At 42.0% G+C, this 17,745-nt stretch overlaps 1 protein-coding gene across 1 annotated transcript in view; it reads left to right on the top strand.

Moving 5' to 3' along the window:
• Positions 1–361: 361 nt before the first annotated feature.
• The window catches only part of DGAT2 (diacylglycerol O-acyltransferase 2), a 51,791-nt gene continuing 34,407 nt past the window's right edge, over positions 362–17,745 (top strand). Inside the window, exon 1 of the mRNA XM_027848332.1 lies at positions 362–472. Coding sequence (XP_027704133.1) covers positions 433–472 — 40 coding nt within the window. The 5' untranslated portion in view covers positions 362–432. The remainder of the gene's footprint in view (positions 473–17,745) is intronic.

The raw sequence follows: 17,745 nt of genomic DNA, 5'->3' as shown, positions 1-17,745 counted from the left end.
CGGGGTGGAGTCTTGGAGCGAGAAGGCGGGCTGTCTCGCGCACCCAGCCCCACCCCCCGCGGAGGTGGGCGTGACCCTTCTGTGAGGTTAATAAACCGAGGCAGTGCTGTGGCGGGCGGCCGCAGAGCGAGCCGGCTCTGGAGAGAGCGCACGCGGCGTTTGGGACGCCCCCTGCACGTCCCTGTCGCCGGTGCCGGTGCTGCCACCACCGCGGGTTGTCGCGCCCTCCTCTTCTTCTTCCTGCCGCCGCCGCCGCCGCCTCCTCCTTCTCCATCTCGGCCGCCTCGTCCACCTCTGCCGTCCCGCAGGGCAGGCGGTGCTCGGCCCCTTACCCCGTCCCCTTCTGGGGGAAGCCCTGGCCCCGCGGGCCGAGGGATGGAGCTGGGGCGCGCGTGGAGGAGGCGGCTGCTTCCCGCGGGCCACTGAGCGGCCATGAAGACCCTCATCGCCGCCTATTCTGGGGTCCTGCGAGGTGAGGGCCGGGCGGGAGGCACATGGGGAACCCCGCCTTGGGATGCCGTTAGAGGGGGGGGGTCGTAGCGAGAGGACCCCCTCCCCATCACCAGCAAGGAGGAGAATCTCCTCAGGGAGTTTAGGAGCTTAGGGTCCGGGGGAACCCCTCTCAGGTGCCAAAAGGGACTGAGGGGGGCCTTCTGGGAGAGCTCGGGATAAGGGGTGTCAGGGCAGTGAGGTGAGGGGGAGGCCCTCTCAGGTGCCAAAAGCGGGTGCCTTGAGAGCTCAGGGGATGAGGTGAGGGGAACCCCTCCCAGTCTTAAAATCTGGTGAGGAGAGGCCCCTCAGATCTTACAGTTTGGGGTGTCAGGAAGCTGAGGTGAGGGGAGCTCCTCTCATGCTAAAATAGAGTTGGGGGAAGGCCTCAGATCTCATGATAAAGATTGTTGAAGGGATTTGGGGGGAGGGTGTTAAAATGGGGATGAGGAGACGCGTGAGAGATCTGTTATGGGGGTTCAGAGAAATAATAGTGGCTGGTGGGAGGTGAGGCGTTCCTCTTGGAGGTGAAGGGGGCGCCCTGAGAGGTATTGATTGGGAATGTCTGGGAGGTATGTTGAGGGGAGCCCCATCTCAGACGTTATAATGGGGCAGGGTAGTGTGGTCCAAGTGAGGAAATAACCCTCAGGTATTGTTATGATTTGGGGGGGAGGGTTGGGGAATAAAATGAGAGGAACAGGATCCTCAGGTTTTGTAGTATGGTAGAAGTAGCTACATAAGGAAAAGCTGTGGAAGAGGGAACAATTAGCTTTGTGAATGAGCAGTTGAGGAAGGAAATGCTTGCTCTAGTGTTGATAAGAATTTGGTAGCCTTGGTTGGGTGGAAGATCTAAGAAGGTTCTGTTTGGGGCATTTAGAGGTGAAGATGGTGGTGAGGTGTATAGTCCTTCTTAGGCTCCCAGGGTGTGTGAAATCCCTGAAAAGGAGAAGGAAAAAGTGGTTATGAATGGACTTGGCTTTCTATTTACTCTCTCTTTTTCTAGGCTGAAGGGCAGAAGAAAGGGTGTGAGGAAGGTTGAGGAAGGAGCAGGTTTTTTTAGTCCTTAAGAAACAAATCCTCAGTTCACCCTCCATTTCCTTTCCCTCCACCTATGGTGTTGGTCTGCCATCTCACCCCTCCCCCAGGTGGAAGCTAATACTATGCACAGAAGGGGTCCTAGGCCCCTCTTGGCTGGGTTGGCCTTGGGGGTGGGGAAGATGATGTGCTTTCTTTACTAATCCCCTATACTGGTGAAGGTTAAATCCCGTAGATTCAGTCAGGGAGTCATTGAACAAAGTGGGGTGTTTGGCGACATGGGCCTCCTTTCCTACTCTCCTGGGGAATCTAGAATCCCTGTGATTTCTAGAAATGAGATTATGGAACAGAAGAAATGTCTTTTTTCTTTTTTCTTTCTTTCTTTTTTGATTAGGCAATGGGGTTAAGTGACTTGCCCAGGGTCACACAGCTAGTAAGTGTTATGTGTCTGAGGCCGGATTTGAACTCAGGTCCTCCTGAATACAGGGCTGGTGCTCTATCCACTGCCTCACCTAGCTGCCCCAGAAATTTCTTAACAATGAGGTGCTAATAGTGGAATGTGACATATCTCAGTAGGTGGTGAGCTCCCATCACTGGGAAGCTAGATGACTTTATTGAGGATGTTGCTGCAATAGGTGGCTTCTCTTGTCTCTTTGTGTGCATATAGGAAGACTGGTTGTCAGAGTTGAATAATTTGTACCCAGGCAACCCAGCTAGGAAATGAGGGCTGGGATTCACTAAACACCATTCTGTCTTTCACTGAGCTGTGCTTGATCCTGAATATTTGAAGACATATCTGAACCTTTTGATATTGGTAACATGAAAAACAATAGCCTCCCCCACATAAACCCACAGATAGAAACCTCAACTATAGGGACCTTAGGGCTGACATGATTTGGGGAAGAAAGTGATATTTGTCATTCACTCATCCATAATTTCCCCCTCTGGGTCTCAGTTTCCTCACTTGTAAAGTTGATTGGATTAGATGCTCTCTAAGTCTTTGGTGTATATTCTATGTTCTGATGTGAGGGTTGGAAGAAATAAGCTCTTGAGATCCTTTCCAAATCTGTGCTTCTGTAATGTAATACTAAGGCAGATCAGGTAATAAAGGGAAGAAATTATTTGGCTTGCTGCTGTCTTTCAAAATGGAATCAGGGAAGCTAATGATAGGGCTAATTGAATCCTTGGGCTGGTCAAGTTTGACCAGAGGTTGCAGCTGAAACTGTGCCTCTTTAGTTTAACATCACAGAGAAAATATTTAGGATCAGAGATCACGTGTTTACTAGAAAATAAATTTACTGAAATATTCCTTCACTCTCTTCTGGATCCCTTAGACAGTCAACTCTGTTGTTCAAGTGCTGCTTATTCATTTTGTGAATCCTATTCTTATTCTGGTGCCTTATTTTTCTTCTACTAATCTACTCTTTAGGAGATTTGCTGCTAGGGAGCAAAGGGGCACAGTGAATGGAGTGCCAGGCCTGGAGTCAGGAAGACTCATCTTCCTCAGTTCAAATCTGATCTCAGATACTTACTAGCCGTGTAACCCCGGGCAAGTCACTTAACCCTGTTTGCCTCAGTTTCCTCATCTGTAAAACGAGCTGGAGAGGGAAATGGCAAACCACTCTAGTATCTTTGCCAAGAAAACCCCAAATAGGGTCACAGAGAGTCTGACATAACTGAAAAGTGATTGAACAGCACAGTAAAAATGGATAGGGGTAGGGGATGGTACTCAAACCAGGCAGTGGAGCAAGTTGGATGTTCTCTGTTCTTACCAGTCATGAGCTACTCTGATGAGAGGCAGCATGGCAGTGGAGACAGAGCCTCATAGTGAGAGGACCTCATTTGAAATGCAGGTTCTGTTATACAAAGCTACTTGCTGGGTGACTTTGGGCAACTTGCTTTATTCATTTCAACAGACCTCTCTAGGCCTCATTTTTCTTCTCTGTAAAATGAAAGAGTTAGACTAAAATAGGGATTCTTAACCCTTTTTGTGTCCTGTTCTCTTCTGGCAATCTGTTGGAGCCTGACTCCTCAGAAAAAAATATTTTTGAATGTAATACAGTTATCAAAAAAAATTTTTTTAAGTGTTCATAGACCCCAGATTAACCCTTGAACTAAATCCTTTAAAAAAAATTTAAAGTTAGAGGGTTTACATCAGGTCTGAGACAACACAGAAAACTTACACAAGTCACTTACTAGATGTGTGATCATAAATGAGTCTTTTCATCTCTATTAGCCTCAATTTTCTTATCTGTAAAATGGAGATAATACTAGTACTATTTTTACAAGGTTACATGAAGAAAGCAATTTATAAACATTATAGCATTATAAAAATGGGAGTCTTTACTAGTCGTGAACAGTACAGGTCATTGTATATAACACAGTCAAGTGTTAGGAAAAGGGCAATATTCGGTAAATCTAGGGTTCAGAGAAGAAGAAGATCACTATGTGTTGGAGTAGTCAGAGAAGGCTTCCTGGAAGAGGAAGCTCAAACTGGACCCTGTAAGATTCAACTGGGGGAAGGGCATGTGCAAAGGTGGCAGTGGCTTAATAAATGTTGAATTTGTTTAATTGAAGTAATAGCTCACATATACCAAGCTCCCTCTGGTTTAGAGAATATTTTCTTTCCAACAACCCATGTGAAGTAGGTAATGCAAAGATTGTTACCAATTGAAATAATACATGTAAAGTGCTCTGTAATAATAATAGTAAAATAACTAGCATTTATATGGCATTTTAAGGTTTGCAGGGTACTTTACAAATGTTATCTCAGGTTATCTTCACAACAACTCTGAGGAGTAGGTGCTGTTGTTTTCCCCATTTCACAGGTGAGGAAACAGTCTGACAGTGACTTGCTCAGGGTTATACATCTAGTCAGTGTCTGAGGCTGGGTTAAACTCGGGTCTTCCTGACTCTAAGCCAAGCACTAATCATTCTGCTACCTAGCAATAATAATAGCTAGCATTTATGTCGTGTTTTGAGATTTGCAAAACACTTCTCGTATATTGATCAGTCAACTTTTATTAAGTACTTAGTGTATGGTACGTACGGTGCTAAATTCTGGGGAAACAAAGAAATATAAAAGTCTCTTTTCAAGGAGCTTATAGTTGAATGGAGGAGAGAGAACGTGCAAACACCTATGTACAAAAAAGCTATATATAGGATAAATTGGAAATAATCTCCCCAGGGAAGGCACTAGAATTAAGAGAAATCAGACAAGGCTTCCTTCGAAGGTCCTATTTTAGGTGGGACCTGAAAGAAGCCAGTAGGTGGAAATGGGAAGGAGATTGTTCAGCTATTGAAAATCATGATGGTTGAGGAAAACAACAAGGTTAATGTTACTGGATCAAAGAATACAGGAGGGGCAGAGGGAGAGGATAGGAAAGTGGTATAAATGTAAGAAGACTGAAAGGTGGGGTGTGTGTGTGTATATACAGGATGGGTTATGAAGGGCTTTGAATGCCAAACAGAATTATACTTGATCTTAGAGGTGATAAAAGGCTACTGGAGTTTATTAAATATGGGTGTGATAGGGTTAGAACTGCTCCTTAAGAAGATCACTTTGGCAGCTAAGTGGTGGATAGACTGGAGTGGGGAGAGAAATACTTGAGGCAGGCAGATCAACCAGCAGGTTATTGCAATAGTCCAGGTATGAAGAGATAAAGACCTGCATCAGGGTGGTGACGGTGTCAGAGGAAAAAAGGTGGCATATGTGAAAGATGTTATGAAGATAACATTGATGTGTTTTCTCATTTGATCCTCACACAACCCTGGGAGATAGGTGCTATTATTATCCCTATTTTGCAGATAAGGAAACTGAGACACAGAGAGGTTAAATGACTTGCCCAGAGTCACACAGTAAGTGTCTGAGGTTAGATTTGAACCCGGTCTTCCTGATTCCAAATCTGGCACTTTACACACTGTTTTGCCACCTGTGATGCTTCAGGTTCTAAATAAATGTTAGCTTTTATCATCATCCCCACTTTACAGGTGCAGAAACTGAGGCATAGAGAGATTGTGATGAGTTCATGGTCACAGAGCTTGTAAGGATGGGAGCCTGACTTCAAATTTAGTACTCTCTGCATTATACCATACTGCCTCTCCACGCTACATCCCCTTTTCAAGTGCAGTCACTTACAGATACACAAAGCCTGATGCTCAACATTGAGGGTACAAAGATGAAATGAGTCTCTGCACTGAAGGAGTTTACATCCTACCACAGGGATTTTACGGGTCCATTGTAGGGACAAAGAAGAGATCCAGACAAAATGCTCTATGAAAATATGAGAAGGGAAAGAAGACTTGGAGCAGAGAGATGGAAGATGGGAAATAAGGAAATAAGGTAAAGCTTCATGGCAAAGTGGCAATGTGAGCTGCGTCTTGAAGGAAAATAAGAATTTCACTAGACAGAGATGTGAAGAGACTGTATTCCAGCCATTGGTGGGGAGGTGGGGAGTATTGGGCTTGAATGTGTGGAGGTGAGAAAAGGCAGGAGGAGAGATCTGGGGAATAATGCCTAATAGGCCATTTGGCTAGAGCACTGAATATCTGAAGGGGGCTAGTGTGAAGTAAGCTGGCATAAGTTTCCCCAAGTAGATCAGCCTGGTGAATTATCCATGATCAATGAAAACTCATGTAAATAAAATACCTGAATGATAACCTTTTGACACCCAGCATGATTTAGGATGTATGACACCTTTCTTTCCTCCCCTGAAAAACAAGAAGAAGAAGAACATTTGGGATTATCTTTTTGAATATCTGTACAGTGCCTTCTATTGACATCAACAGAGGAGGCTAACCCTAATCTTCCTGAAGGGGGAAGGTGGAATCCTCCCTCAGTTCTATAGTAGATTTCTGAAAACCCAGTGCAACCTAGTGGATAATGGTCTTGAAATTAGAAGACTTGGGTTCCAGCCCCAACTTTGACATTTATTAAAATAAGTAACTTAGGGCAGGCAACTCGGTGACTCAGTGGATAGAATCCCAGGCCTGGTGTCAGTAAGACCTGAGTTCAAATGTGTCCTCAGACACTTACTTGCTGTGTGACCCTGGGCAAGTCACTTAACCCTGTTTGCTGCAGTTTCCTCATCTGTAAAATGAGCTGGAGAAGGAGATGGGAAACCACTCCAGTATCTTTTTCCAACAAAATCCGAAATGGGGTCACTGAGTCAGAAGTTATTGAAAAACAACTGAACAACAACAAACTTACAAGTCAACTTCAGACTCAGTTTCTTCCTCTATTCCTCTGTAAAATGGAGCCAATACTTGTACTACCTATTTCATAAGGTTGTTGAATCAAATGGGAATGTATGTAAAGATATTAAAGTGATTATATAAGCATCATCTAGTATTAGAAATGTGAGCTTCTGGGGTTTTTTATTTTTGTTTTTGAACTCCTGTGTTCCAGCTACTTCATGTTACAAAAGAGAAAAACAAACCCAGAGTGACAGTGACTTGCCCAAAGTCACATAGGAAATTCATGTCAGAAGAGAGAGTAAAACAGAAGCCCCCTGATTCTCAGTTTAATAGTTTTTCTGCCATAGGAGAAAGGGTCAGAAAAAAGTGTGAGAAGGGAAGGTCATGGAATATGATAGAGAAGATCACTTATGGAATTTATGGCTGGATAGCATCTTAAAGTTCATCGAAGATCTGAGTGTCTTAGGTGGGCTTTTGGGCTTTCAGATGTTTCTCTCTCCCTTCTCCCTCTCTCCAGATCCCATGTAACACATTTACAAAGTGCTTTCCTTGTAGCCCTGTGATAGGGGGTGGGACTGGGGCCAGGTATTTAGGTGTCTAGTCTTGGACAAGAGTCAACCCCTCCTCTTGGCCATAAATCATTAGCCTTCTCCATCCTGCCCCACTTTATTTGGAAACAGCCTACCGCTTCCTACCGTGTAAGTCACCAAGGGCCACTTGAACGCAGCCTTCCAGGCTAATGTTAACCCCTCTAGCTCCAGGTTTGGTTAGGAGCAGGAGAGGGCAGGGTGAAAATGGCTGGCTGTCAGGCCTCATGGATCTTTCTCATTTTGCAGTCAGCAGTTCTGGAGCCCAGACTTGTGTTTACACTGATCAAGTGAAGATTGAAGATAAGAACCCAGCCAAGTTGCCAGCTGTATCAGAACAGTGGCCCATAGCTTCTCCCTCAAGGCCTCCCACTGGCAAGTTGGACTTGGCCTGGTCCCAGGGGCAGCTGGCTCACCTGAGGCCTAGGAAAGATCAGAGAAGGTGATGAAATGGTAGAAGAGGATTGCAAGCCCCTCTCCCTTCTTGAACCATAGAATTACAGAGTTGGAAGGGACCCACCTTAGAGACCACCTAGTCCGGTCCCATCATTTTGCCCATGAGGAAGTTGAGGCCCACAGAGGGAGAAGAGACATGCCAGGGTCACAAAACTAGTAAACTGCAGAGCCAGGCAGGAGTTGAACCCACGTCCTCAGACTCCAAATCCAGATCATCTAATCCAGTTTGCACATGAACAGGAATCCCTTTTTCAGCATTATCTGTATTACCTCTAGAGAGTAGAGTTAAGTTAACTTTAGAGAAATCTGTCAGAGACTATAGCTTCTAGGAGAAGGTCCTATAAAGGAAGAGGTAAAAAATTGCCTTTATCTGTGGGACAGGGGCAGGCAAACTACCATATTATTGGCAAGTTCTCACAAATAGTCACTTGCCCTTTGGGGGCAGGGCAGGCCTGGAGGAACCAGTTAATCCTCTTAACTCTTCCCCCCCCCCCCATCATCATAGTAGTAGCCTGGGAAGAGGTCCTTAAATGAAATCTGTCTTAAATACCTAGTGTGTACCTAGCCCAGGCCTGTGTATTAACAGGGAATAAAAAGTATGCTATTTAATTTATTCATCCAGTACTAAGTATACGATATGATCTCTGCCCTTGAAGAGATTACGTAGTCAAGTGAGACAGACAAGAAAGTACTGTGCCTGGAACATAGGAGATCCTATATAAATTTTTGTGGATTGACTGACCTTCAAGGAATCACAAATCTTGGAAGACTTGAAAAGCTTAGAGCCTTCTTCGTTACTTAATACTTGTTCTACTCAACCTTGGTGGGGAAGAACTAGCAGCACTGGGCAGAAGTTGCAGAGACAGATTTCAGCAGGATGCAAGGTTAAACTTCCTAACCATTAACACTGACCAGTGATGGCACAGTCTATCTTAGTAGAGGTAGTGAGTTTTTTTGTCAGTAGAGATCTTTAAGCAGACCCTGGATTGATAATTGATTGATCAATTGATAATAATTGATAATAGATCCTTTTCAGCAATAAATTTTTGATCCAGTGTGTTGTTGGGGGCATTCTTGCTCAGGTAGCCTCTATAGGAGGTTCTTGAAATTCTATGAGTCTACAAATGTTATATGTTATTATTCATTTGTTATTAAAAGAATGTGTATGAGAGGCCTGAATGAGGGACCAGGATTGCCTGGGTTTGGTTTCTGCTTCTGACTTATCATATACCCTGTACCACTCTTCTATTTCTATGCCTTACTCTTCTCTACTGTAAAATGGAGTTCTTCCATTAAATTTCATCTTCAGGGTATGAAGCTGACCCTGGGTTCTTTAAGGCTGTGACAATGGAGTGCGGACTTTGGTACCTAACTGGAAAGGCTTCTTATTTAGGCTTGTTGTGTATCTATTGGAGGACCAGTCTTGCTAAGTTTAAAGAGGCTTACCAGCAGGTGAGAATTATTTCAGCCATTATAATCCTCAAGAATGAGCTGCATATGTGGAGAGAGTGCCTCATCTTTTGTAGTATGGAAATATAAAATAGGGAAAAGTGATACCACCTATACTAGGAGACCAGAGGCAGATAAGTATGATCAACTTTCTGTTTTGCAAAAGACTCTCTTCATATATGCCTTTTATCACTCCCCCTTTACAGGTGACAGAACAGGCTCAGGGTGATGAAATGGCTTGAACTTTCCTGAAGTCACACAGCTAGTAAATGATAGAGATGGGACTTGAATTCTGATGTTTTGATAACAAATTTAATATTCTTTGAATTATACCACACTAGAAGTACAGAAGCCCATGACTAGAGCCATTCAGGGCACCTGGGACTCAGGGTGTATCCAGAAGAACCAATTTCCACTTTTCACATGTCCCTGCACCATGTCTGCAACCCATTTGGGGAATTTGATGGTGACTGTTACTCTGCCGAGTCTGGCATTATCACCAAGCAACCTCAGCTACCTCCCATTCTGCTGGTTATTTAAAATTTGCAGTCAAGTAGTGTGGGGATTTGCCACTGGCTACTTGGTTCTGTACTTGGATTAAAGGTGAGGGCCCCTCAGTAGCCAGATATATGCCCCTAGAACAATAATAATAATAATACTAACAACAATAATAATAATAATTATTATTATCATTAAATGCCCCTAGAAAGTATGTGTGGCATAGGGTAGTAGAATTAAAAGTGTGGGGAGTTTCCCAGACTCTTATGAGAACTCCTAGCCTTTTGTGCTCAAAGCAGATATTGCTCACTGTGTTTGCAACCAATTTGCACTGTCTCTGCTGTAAATCTAGACTCACAGAATGTTGAAGGTGGAAGGAGATCCAAAATACCACTTATATAAAATTAAGAGATTAAACTGTGAAGAAACAGGACCTAGGGAAAGATACCAACTTTACATAGCTAAGTAGGCCTGACTTTAGGAAATCTAATAGGTGAACCATTTAGACTTTTATTTATGAAAAATACCTATTGAATCCTGACTAACCCTATGCTTTAAGAAAAAAAAGTTATTGCTGGGCTACTGTAAGTATTTACACTTCCCTTAATGTACCTCAGTGTTGGTTTGTAGATCATTTGAGTTGTTTTTGTTGCCTGTGTCTTCAGGTAGACCCAGCTTTAAGGAAATCTAATTTACAAAACAGGAGAAAATTGGAGGGCAACTAATTTTGTTCTAGAAGGATTCTCTTCCAGGATTCCATGAGAAACAGTTTATCCCCAAACCAATGTTCTTTCCAATGTAACACACTGTCTCCACGATCATTTCCATTTTACATGAGGAAATTCAGGTCCAGGGAAATTAAGTGACTTCCTCAAGGATATGATTCCTTTCAAAGATCTCGTCACTCTGGTATAGTCATGTTTATGGATCATGTAAAAGAAGATAGAATGACTTAAAGCTAAGCTTTGAGATCACTCAGATGGAGGGGGACCATATTTGTGATATGATCATGGAAGTTCAGAAAAACAATCAGGTCTGATTTATAAATTCAATTTATATATGACTTTTGGGGAAGATAGCCTAAAATCAGGTGCATCTGCTATCAGGTGCACATTTAGCCAGTTCTTTGGAAGTGTCTTTGGAAGACAGAGCATAATGTTGGAAGGGCTGTGGGAAAACATACCCATGAAAGTACTACCAGTGGAGATTAGAGTGTAACGCTTTTCTAAATGAAGATATTTTAAGTCACTTACCATGGAAAATAACATTCACTGGGTACTGAACCCTGATGTGGGCACATAACCCACCCTTAGAGAACTCCCCATCTAAGAGGAAGTTATTACTTCTGCCCCCAAGGAATTATTAATGTGAAAGGAGAGATAGGGTCTTCTATCTTTGGAGAGATGTAGCCCTTTCCACTTTTGGGGATTCCTAGTTAAAGAGACAGACTTGACCTTCGCTTGTGCTGTTTTCTAGCTTTTTCAGTGCTTCTCATTCTTCAAGCCAAAACTTTCTTTACTTTCTCCAGGAAGCCCCTCCTGGCTAATTTAGCCATCATTGATTTTGCCCTCATTTGACCCACATAGCACTTGAAACCTGCACCACAAAATGTAATGTGGAATTATGCACTGATTCACATATGAGCATTATTAACTCTTAGGGCTTACCATATTGCCTCTTCCAATATCTGTTGTTTGGTAAGATCATTTATTTAGGCCAAGCCTTCCCCACTCCATCCCCTAATCATACCCCATAGATGCACACACCCATGCAAATTGATACAATATAAAAGCACATACCTACTGCTGTAGTACCAGAACTATGCATTAGAATAAGCTCTGAGAGTGGGTGGTGCTAGTCTGGGATAACTTGTTAGAGGAAATGAGGCTTTAATAGAGATAAAGAGGTGGGGAGGAAACCAGCCTTGATGGAGAAGAAGGTGCTAATGCTGTACAATGAGGGGCTTGAACTAGATGACCTCTAAGATCCTTCCTAACTCTTAACAGCCTGAGGTACAGAATAGCTTCTACTTCTGTGATGGTATCATAGAAGGCAGGGCGTTAGCTTTGGAGTTAGGAGAGACCTGGGTTCAAGTTTTGCCTCAGATACTTATTGGTTGAGTAACCACGGACAAGACACTTCACCTTTGTGGTCTGTTTCCTCATCTGTTAAGTAGGAATAATAGTTGTACTTAATTCATGGGATTCATGTGAGACTCAAATGAGTTAATGTATATAAAGTACTTTGGAACTACATTAACTGACAATAAATGTCAGTTATTATTTACAAAGCACTTTCTTCCGATAGCCCAATGAGATAGGATTGTTGTTCCTGTTTTATACTTTAAGAAGCTGAGCCTCGGACGTGGAAATGACTTGCCTAACATCACAAAGCTAACAGTAACAGGGATAGGGAAGGGAGATTTCATTTCATTCTTACGTGGAGCTCCAGGATGAGGATATCACTCTCCTGAGGGTGATCACACTAAGAGGTTATAAATGACTTGCCCAGAGTCACATAGCCTGTATGTGTCTGAGGCAAGACTTGAATTCAGATCTTCCTGAAGGCCCACTCTCTAGCCACTGTGCTGAATTTTCTCTAAATATGGCCTTTTATATTTACAGAACACTTCACACATAATTATTTCATCCTCAACAACCTTTTGAAATAGGTGGAACAAGTGTTATTCTATCCCAGGGAGCCTGACTTGTGTCTCAATTCATCAAATATTTATAAAGCACCCACTATGTTGCAAAGCACCACACTAGGCATTGCTAATTCAGTGACAAAAAAAAAGTCTTTGTCCTCCAGGAATTTAGATGAGATGGCTCTGATTATTAGGAAGTTTTCCCAGGCCTTTGCGACAAAATTTGCCTTCCTGCAACTTCTGCCCATTGCTCCAATCCTGTTCTTCAGGTCAAACAAAACATGTCTAACCCCTCTTCCATATTCCAGTCTTTCAAATACATCATGAAAGCCATCATGTCATAATTTCTTATCTCTCCCCAGCCCCAGATCTTCTCAAAGCTTGACATTCCCAATTCCATCCTAATTGTAGCACCCAGAATTAAGCATAATATTCCAGATTTGATATGATTAAGACTGAGGACAATGAGCTATCTACCTTAAGCCACCTTTTTTTTTCTGGCCTCCTGTCCTACCTATATTCTGAACCTCATTTTGATTGTTAATAGTAATTCACATTTCTATAGGACTAAGGTTTATAAAATACTTTCCCCAAGGAAAACTCCTAGGAATATTATAGCCAAATTTCAGAGTTTCCAGGTCAAGGAGAAAATACTGCAAGCAGCCAGAGAGAAACAATTCAAGTATTGTGGAAACACAATCAGGATAACACAAAATTTAGTAGCTTCTACATTAAGGCACTGGAGGGCTTGGAATATAATATTGTAAAAGTCAAAGGAGATAGGATTACAACCAAGAATCACCTACTCAGCAGAACTGAGTATAATCCTTCAGGGGAAAAATGGACATTCAGTGAAATAAAGAACTTTTCAAGCATTCTTGATGAAAAGACCAGAGCTGAATAAAAAATTTGACTTTCAAATACAAGACTCAAGAGAAGCATAAAGAGGTAAACAGAAAAGAGAAATCATAAGGGACTTATTAAGGTTGAATTGTTTACATTTCTGCATGGAAATATGATATTTGTAAGTCATGAGACCTTTGTCAGTATTAGGGTAGTTGGAAGGAAAAAATTATATCTAGGTAAATATAGATATATAGATGGCAAAGGGTAAGTTGAAGATGAAGGGGTGATATCTGGAGAATGAAATTAAGGGGTAAGAGAAGATTATACTGGGAGGAGAAAGGAAGAGGTAGAATGGGATAAATTATCTCACATAAAAGAGGGAAGAAAAAGCTTTTACAGTGGAGAGGAAATGGGGGAAGGTGAGAGGGAATTAATGAATCTTATTCTCATAGGATTTGGTTTAAGGAGGGAGTAACATACACAATTGGGTATGGAAATCTATCTTACTCTACAGGAAAAATGGGGAAGGGAATAAGAGAGCAAGGGGATGATAGAGGGGAGGGCAGATTGGGGGAGGGGGTAATCAGAAGCAAACATTTCTGAGGAGGGACAGGGTTAAAAGAGAGAATTGAATAAATGGAGGGTGGGATAGGATGAAGGAAAATATAGTTAGTTTTTCACAACATGACTACTAGGAAAGTGTTTTGTGTGACTACACATATATAACCTGTATCTAGTTGCTTGCCTTCTCAATGAAGATGTGTGGGGAGGGAGGGAGGGAGAAAATTTGGAACCCAAAGTTTTAAAAACAAATGTTAATTGTTTTCACATGCAACTGGGAAATAAGATACACAGGCATTGGGGTATAGAAATCTATCCTACCCTATAGGAAAAAAGAAGGAGAAGGAGAAGGTGGGGGGAGATAGAAGGGAGGGCAGATTACGAGAAGGGGCATTCAGAAAGCACACCATCTTGAGGTGGGGGGAGGGACGAGATGGGGAGAAAATTTGGAACTCAAAATCTTGTGGAAGTGAATGTTGAAAACTAAAAATAAATAAATTAATAAGAATAAAAAAATAATAAAATACTTTCCCCATAGCACCTTTGTGAGGTAGATAGTGCAGGAGTATTATCCCAATTTTGCAGATGAGGAAACAAGAGGCTGAAAGTTAAAATGATTTTCTTGTAAGCATCAGAGCCAGCATTTGAACCAGATTGACTAACACCGAGGGTGGTATTCTTTCCAATGTGCCATGCATGCTATTTTATTTCCTGTGTGTACAAATAGTGAATGCTTCCCCTCCAATTCAGGGCCAAAGGGTCTTGTATAGTATTCTGCCTCATAGGTACCATTCCCTGTTGCCTAGAATCCATTCTCTTTTCTCTTTTCCTTTCCACATACTTCTTGTCTTTCAAGGCCCATTTCGGGTGCCATCTCTTCTAGGAACTTTTACTTAAGTACCAATTTGTCCTTTTTCTGAGTTCCTTGGCACCTAGAATGTACCTCAGTTAATCTTGCTATCTTCTTTTTATTTGGTCACTGCTTGCTCAGGAGAAGGCATTGCAACATGATGGGAAGAAAACTGGATTTGTTGGAAGATCTTGATTTGAATCCTAGTTCAAGCCCTAGATGTATAATCCTGGCAAGTCACTTAACATCTCTGGCTGACATCATAGACTTAGGAGAAAATTGCTTTGTGAACTTTATGTGACTATATGTGTGAGTTGTTTTATTTTTAATTACATCTTGCTCTCCATAAGTTCCTCTAGGGAGGGTAGAGACCGTGTCGTTGATAATAATAATAAATTAATACTTAATATAAGTGCTCTGCGGTTACAAAATGCTTTCTGAACAACTCTGAGAGAAATAAGCAGGGATTATTGCCTCCATTTCATACAGAAGGAAACTGAAGGGTAATTATTTGACTGAGTATTAAGAAGTAATGCTTAGATTCCAAGTCAAGTCTTCTGACTCAGAACTGCAGTGTACTTTCTGTTGAACTGTCCTGGCTTAGCATGTTAATGTCCACACATAAGAAGCTAATATCATACTCCACATAACTTGCTCCAAACTATATAGCTTTAAAGAATTTGTGGTTAGGATTCATTTTTTCGTGACCTGGGTGATCCGTGAGTAGAACCGTCACTGGAAAGGGCCTTGGAAGCCTTCTATTCGGCCTGTTCTGGGGTTCCCTTCTGCAGCACCCCCAAGTGATGAGGGATTTTTCTTCCTTCCAAAGCCACTTCTTCCAAAGAGACAGTTGGAACTCTGCAAATGATGACTGAATTGAATTGACTGGATGATAGAAAAAAGGGTTTGGCCATAGAGCAATTAGATGACTCAGACCTTTTCAATTTAAAGCCCAGAGAGTTTATCGGTTTTCTGATAAGGGTATCTGACAAGGAAGGGGGAAAGGAGGGAGCTGAATGTGTCACGCTGTTGACCCGACCTATGGGGAGATGAGGAAAGGAAGAGGTAGGGTAGGAATTGATCAGTCACTGAAACCTCCCAAACCACTTTAGGACAGAGATCCTTTTATCCTATTTCTTTTTTTCTAGGAATTAATACTTGAAGCAAGAATTTGATTTCCAGGGAGGAACATAGAACAGAGAATGTTGGTGTTGGCATGGATCTTAAAAGTTAGAATTTTAGCACCAGAAGAGACTTAAGTCCAGCCCCCTAATTTTACAAAGAAGGAAACCCAAAAGTCAAGGGATTGGCCAAAAATCCTAAAGTAAGGTAGTGTCAAAGCCAGGACTAGAGCCGTGGACTGCTGGTTCTTAGCCAATTGATCTTTCTTGAGACCAATACCTGTAAGTCACATAGACCAGGGTGGCCACGGGAAATGAGGCCAGCCAGCCTCAGTTAAATTAAGAGGCAGTATGGAGAAAGTTTTAGACTTGAAGTCAGTAGGTTCATGGATTCAAAAACTAACTCTGATGCTGACTGGTTATATGGCCATGAGCAAGTCTTCTCAGGGCTGTTGTGAGCATCAGATGCCAGCCTTTAAAGGGCTATTCAAATGTCCACTATTATTATTATTATTATTATTGCTGTAAAATTGCTGTTGCAGGGAGGTCTTCATTAGCTCAGTAACTGTGTTCCAAAAAAGATAGGGTGTGAATTCAGTTTTTATTTACTAAAATGTATTGTTCTGCTGACTTTAGAGATACTGTCTTCTTTTGTGACTGATTTTAAGAAGTTTGCTTTACTCTTCCGCCTTTCCTTTTTCCTAGCATCTATCAGGTCACTAATTTTTAAGTTATTAAAGCTGAAAACTATTTTGGGACCCTCATATGTGACGAGGTGAGTTGTTTCTCCTCCTTTGGGTTCACTTTCCTCATCCTAAAAATATAGGGTTGAAATAGATGATTTCTAATACCCTCTGGCCCTAAAGATTCTACTTAAATCTTAGAATCACAGAATTTCAGAATTGGAAGAATCTCAGAGGTCATCTGGTCTATTCCATGACTGAGCAGGTATATTCTTTACAATACCTCAGCCCAGCAATAGTGAACCAATAGTTGCATTAAACAAGAATTAAATACCTCTGGAGGCACTCATTTTGCTTTTGGATAGCTCTAATGGTTAGGAAGTTTTCCCAAATACTTGGTGTCCCAGAAGTCAGTGCAATTTTAAGCTTATTAAAGCTGAAATCTATCTCTACAACCCTTCCCCCCTCCTCTTTACTCCTAGTTTTTTCGTCTTGGGCCAAACCAAAGAAACCTAAGCCCTGGAGGGGACTCTAACCTTTTGAAAGGCTTTCACCTCTTCAGTGATCTGTATAAACAAACATTGACGTGCAAGAGAAAAATCCACCATTTAAAAAACCCTGTAAAGAATCAGTTTGCAATGTGACCTGTCACCCCTGAATTTAGTCAAGTATATATAGTTATTAAGTCTACATTACAAACAAAACCTAATATGTCTAAGGCTCATGTTGGTGACTTGGAATTTTCCTTGTGACAGGGTATACCTGTTGTTTTTGAATTACCCTGTGCTTGCCACAGAAAACTAATAGACAAGCTGACTTTGTCTGATTCCATCACCCATGTCTAGAATCCGTTACTGGAGAAGACCTGCAAATGTATGGAGAGATTGGTTGTGACAGAATTACTTCAGTACTTCAGAGGATCTGGGATGTGAATATTTGCTCTGTCAGTGCAGATTGCAATCCATCTTAGACCCTAGTGGTCCTGGGTAATTCTTGTCTATGTTTTTCCTCCACAGATGATCTGTCCAACATGCTGGAGGTCCTAGTCTGGGGGTTATTTTACATGTTAGGGTTATCTGTCTACTCAGGCCTTGTGACCAGCACATGTCTTTTAGGTTTGATCATATGTGTCCTTACTGATAGTTTATTCCACATCTTGAACATAGTTTATATTTGTAAATATGATGCAGCTTCCTTATGCCCATTGTGTATCTTACCACTTCTCTTTGAGTCATCAAATAATTTGAATTTCTTGGATACTGTGGCTTGGAGAATATTTGTATTGACAAGATGGATCCAGGTGGCTTGGGACCCTTTAAAAGCACTG

The sequence above is a fragment of the Vombatus ursinus genome, unplaced genomic scaffold (genome assembly GCF_900497805.2).
Source record: "Vombatus ursinus unplaced genomic scaffold, bare-nosed wombat genome assembly UNPS02005659.1, whole genome shotgun sequence".
NCBI classification, from domain to species: Eukaryota; Metazoa; Chordata; class Mammalia; order Diprotodontia; family Vombatidae; genus Vombatus; species Vombatus ursinus.
This window is presented reverse-complemented; position numbering and strand designations above follow the sequence as displayed.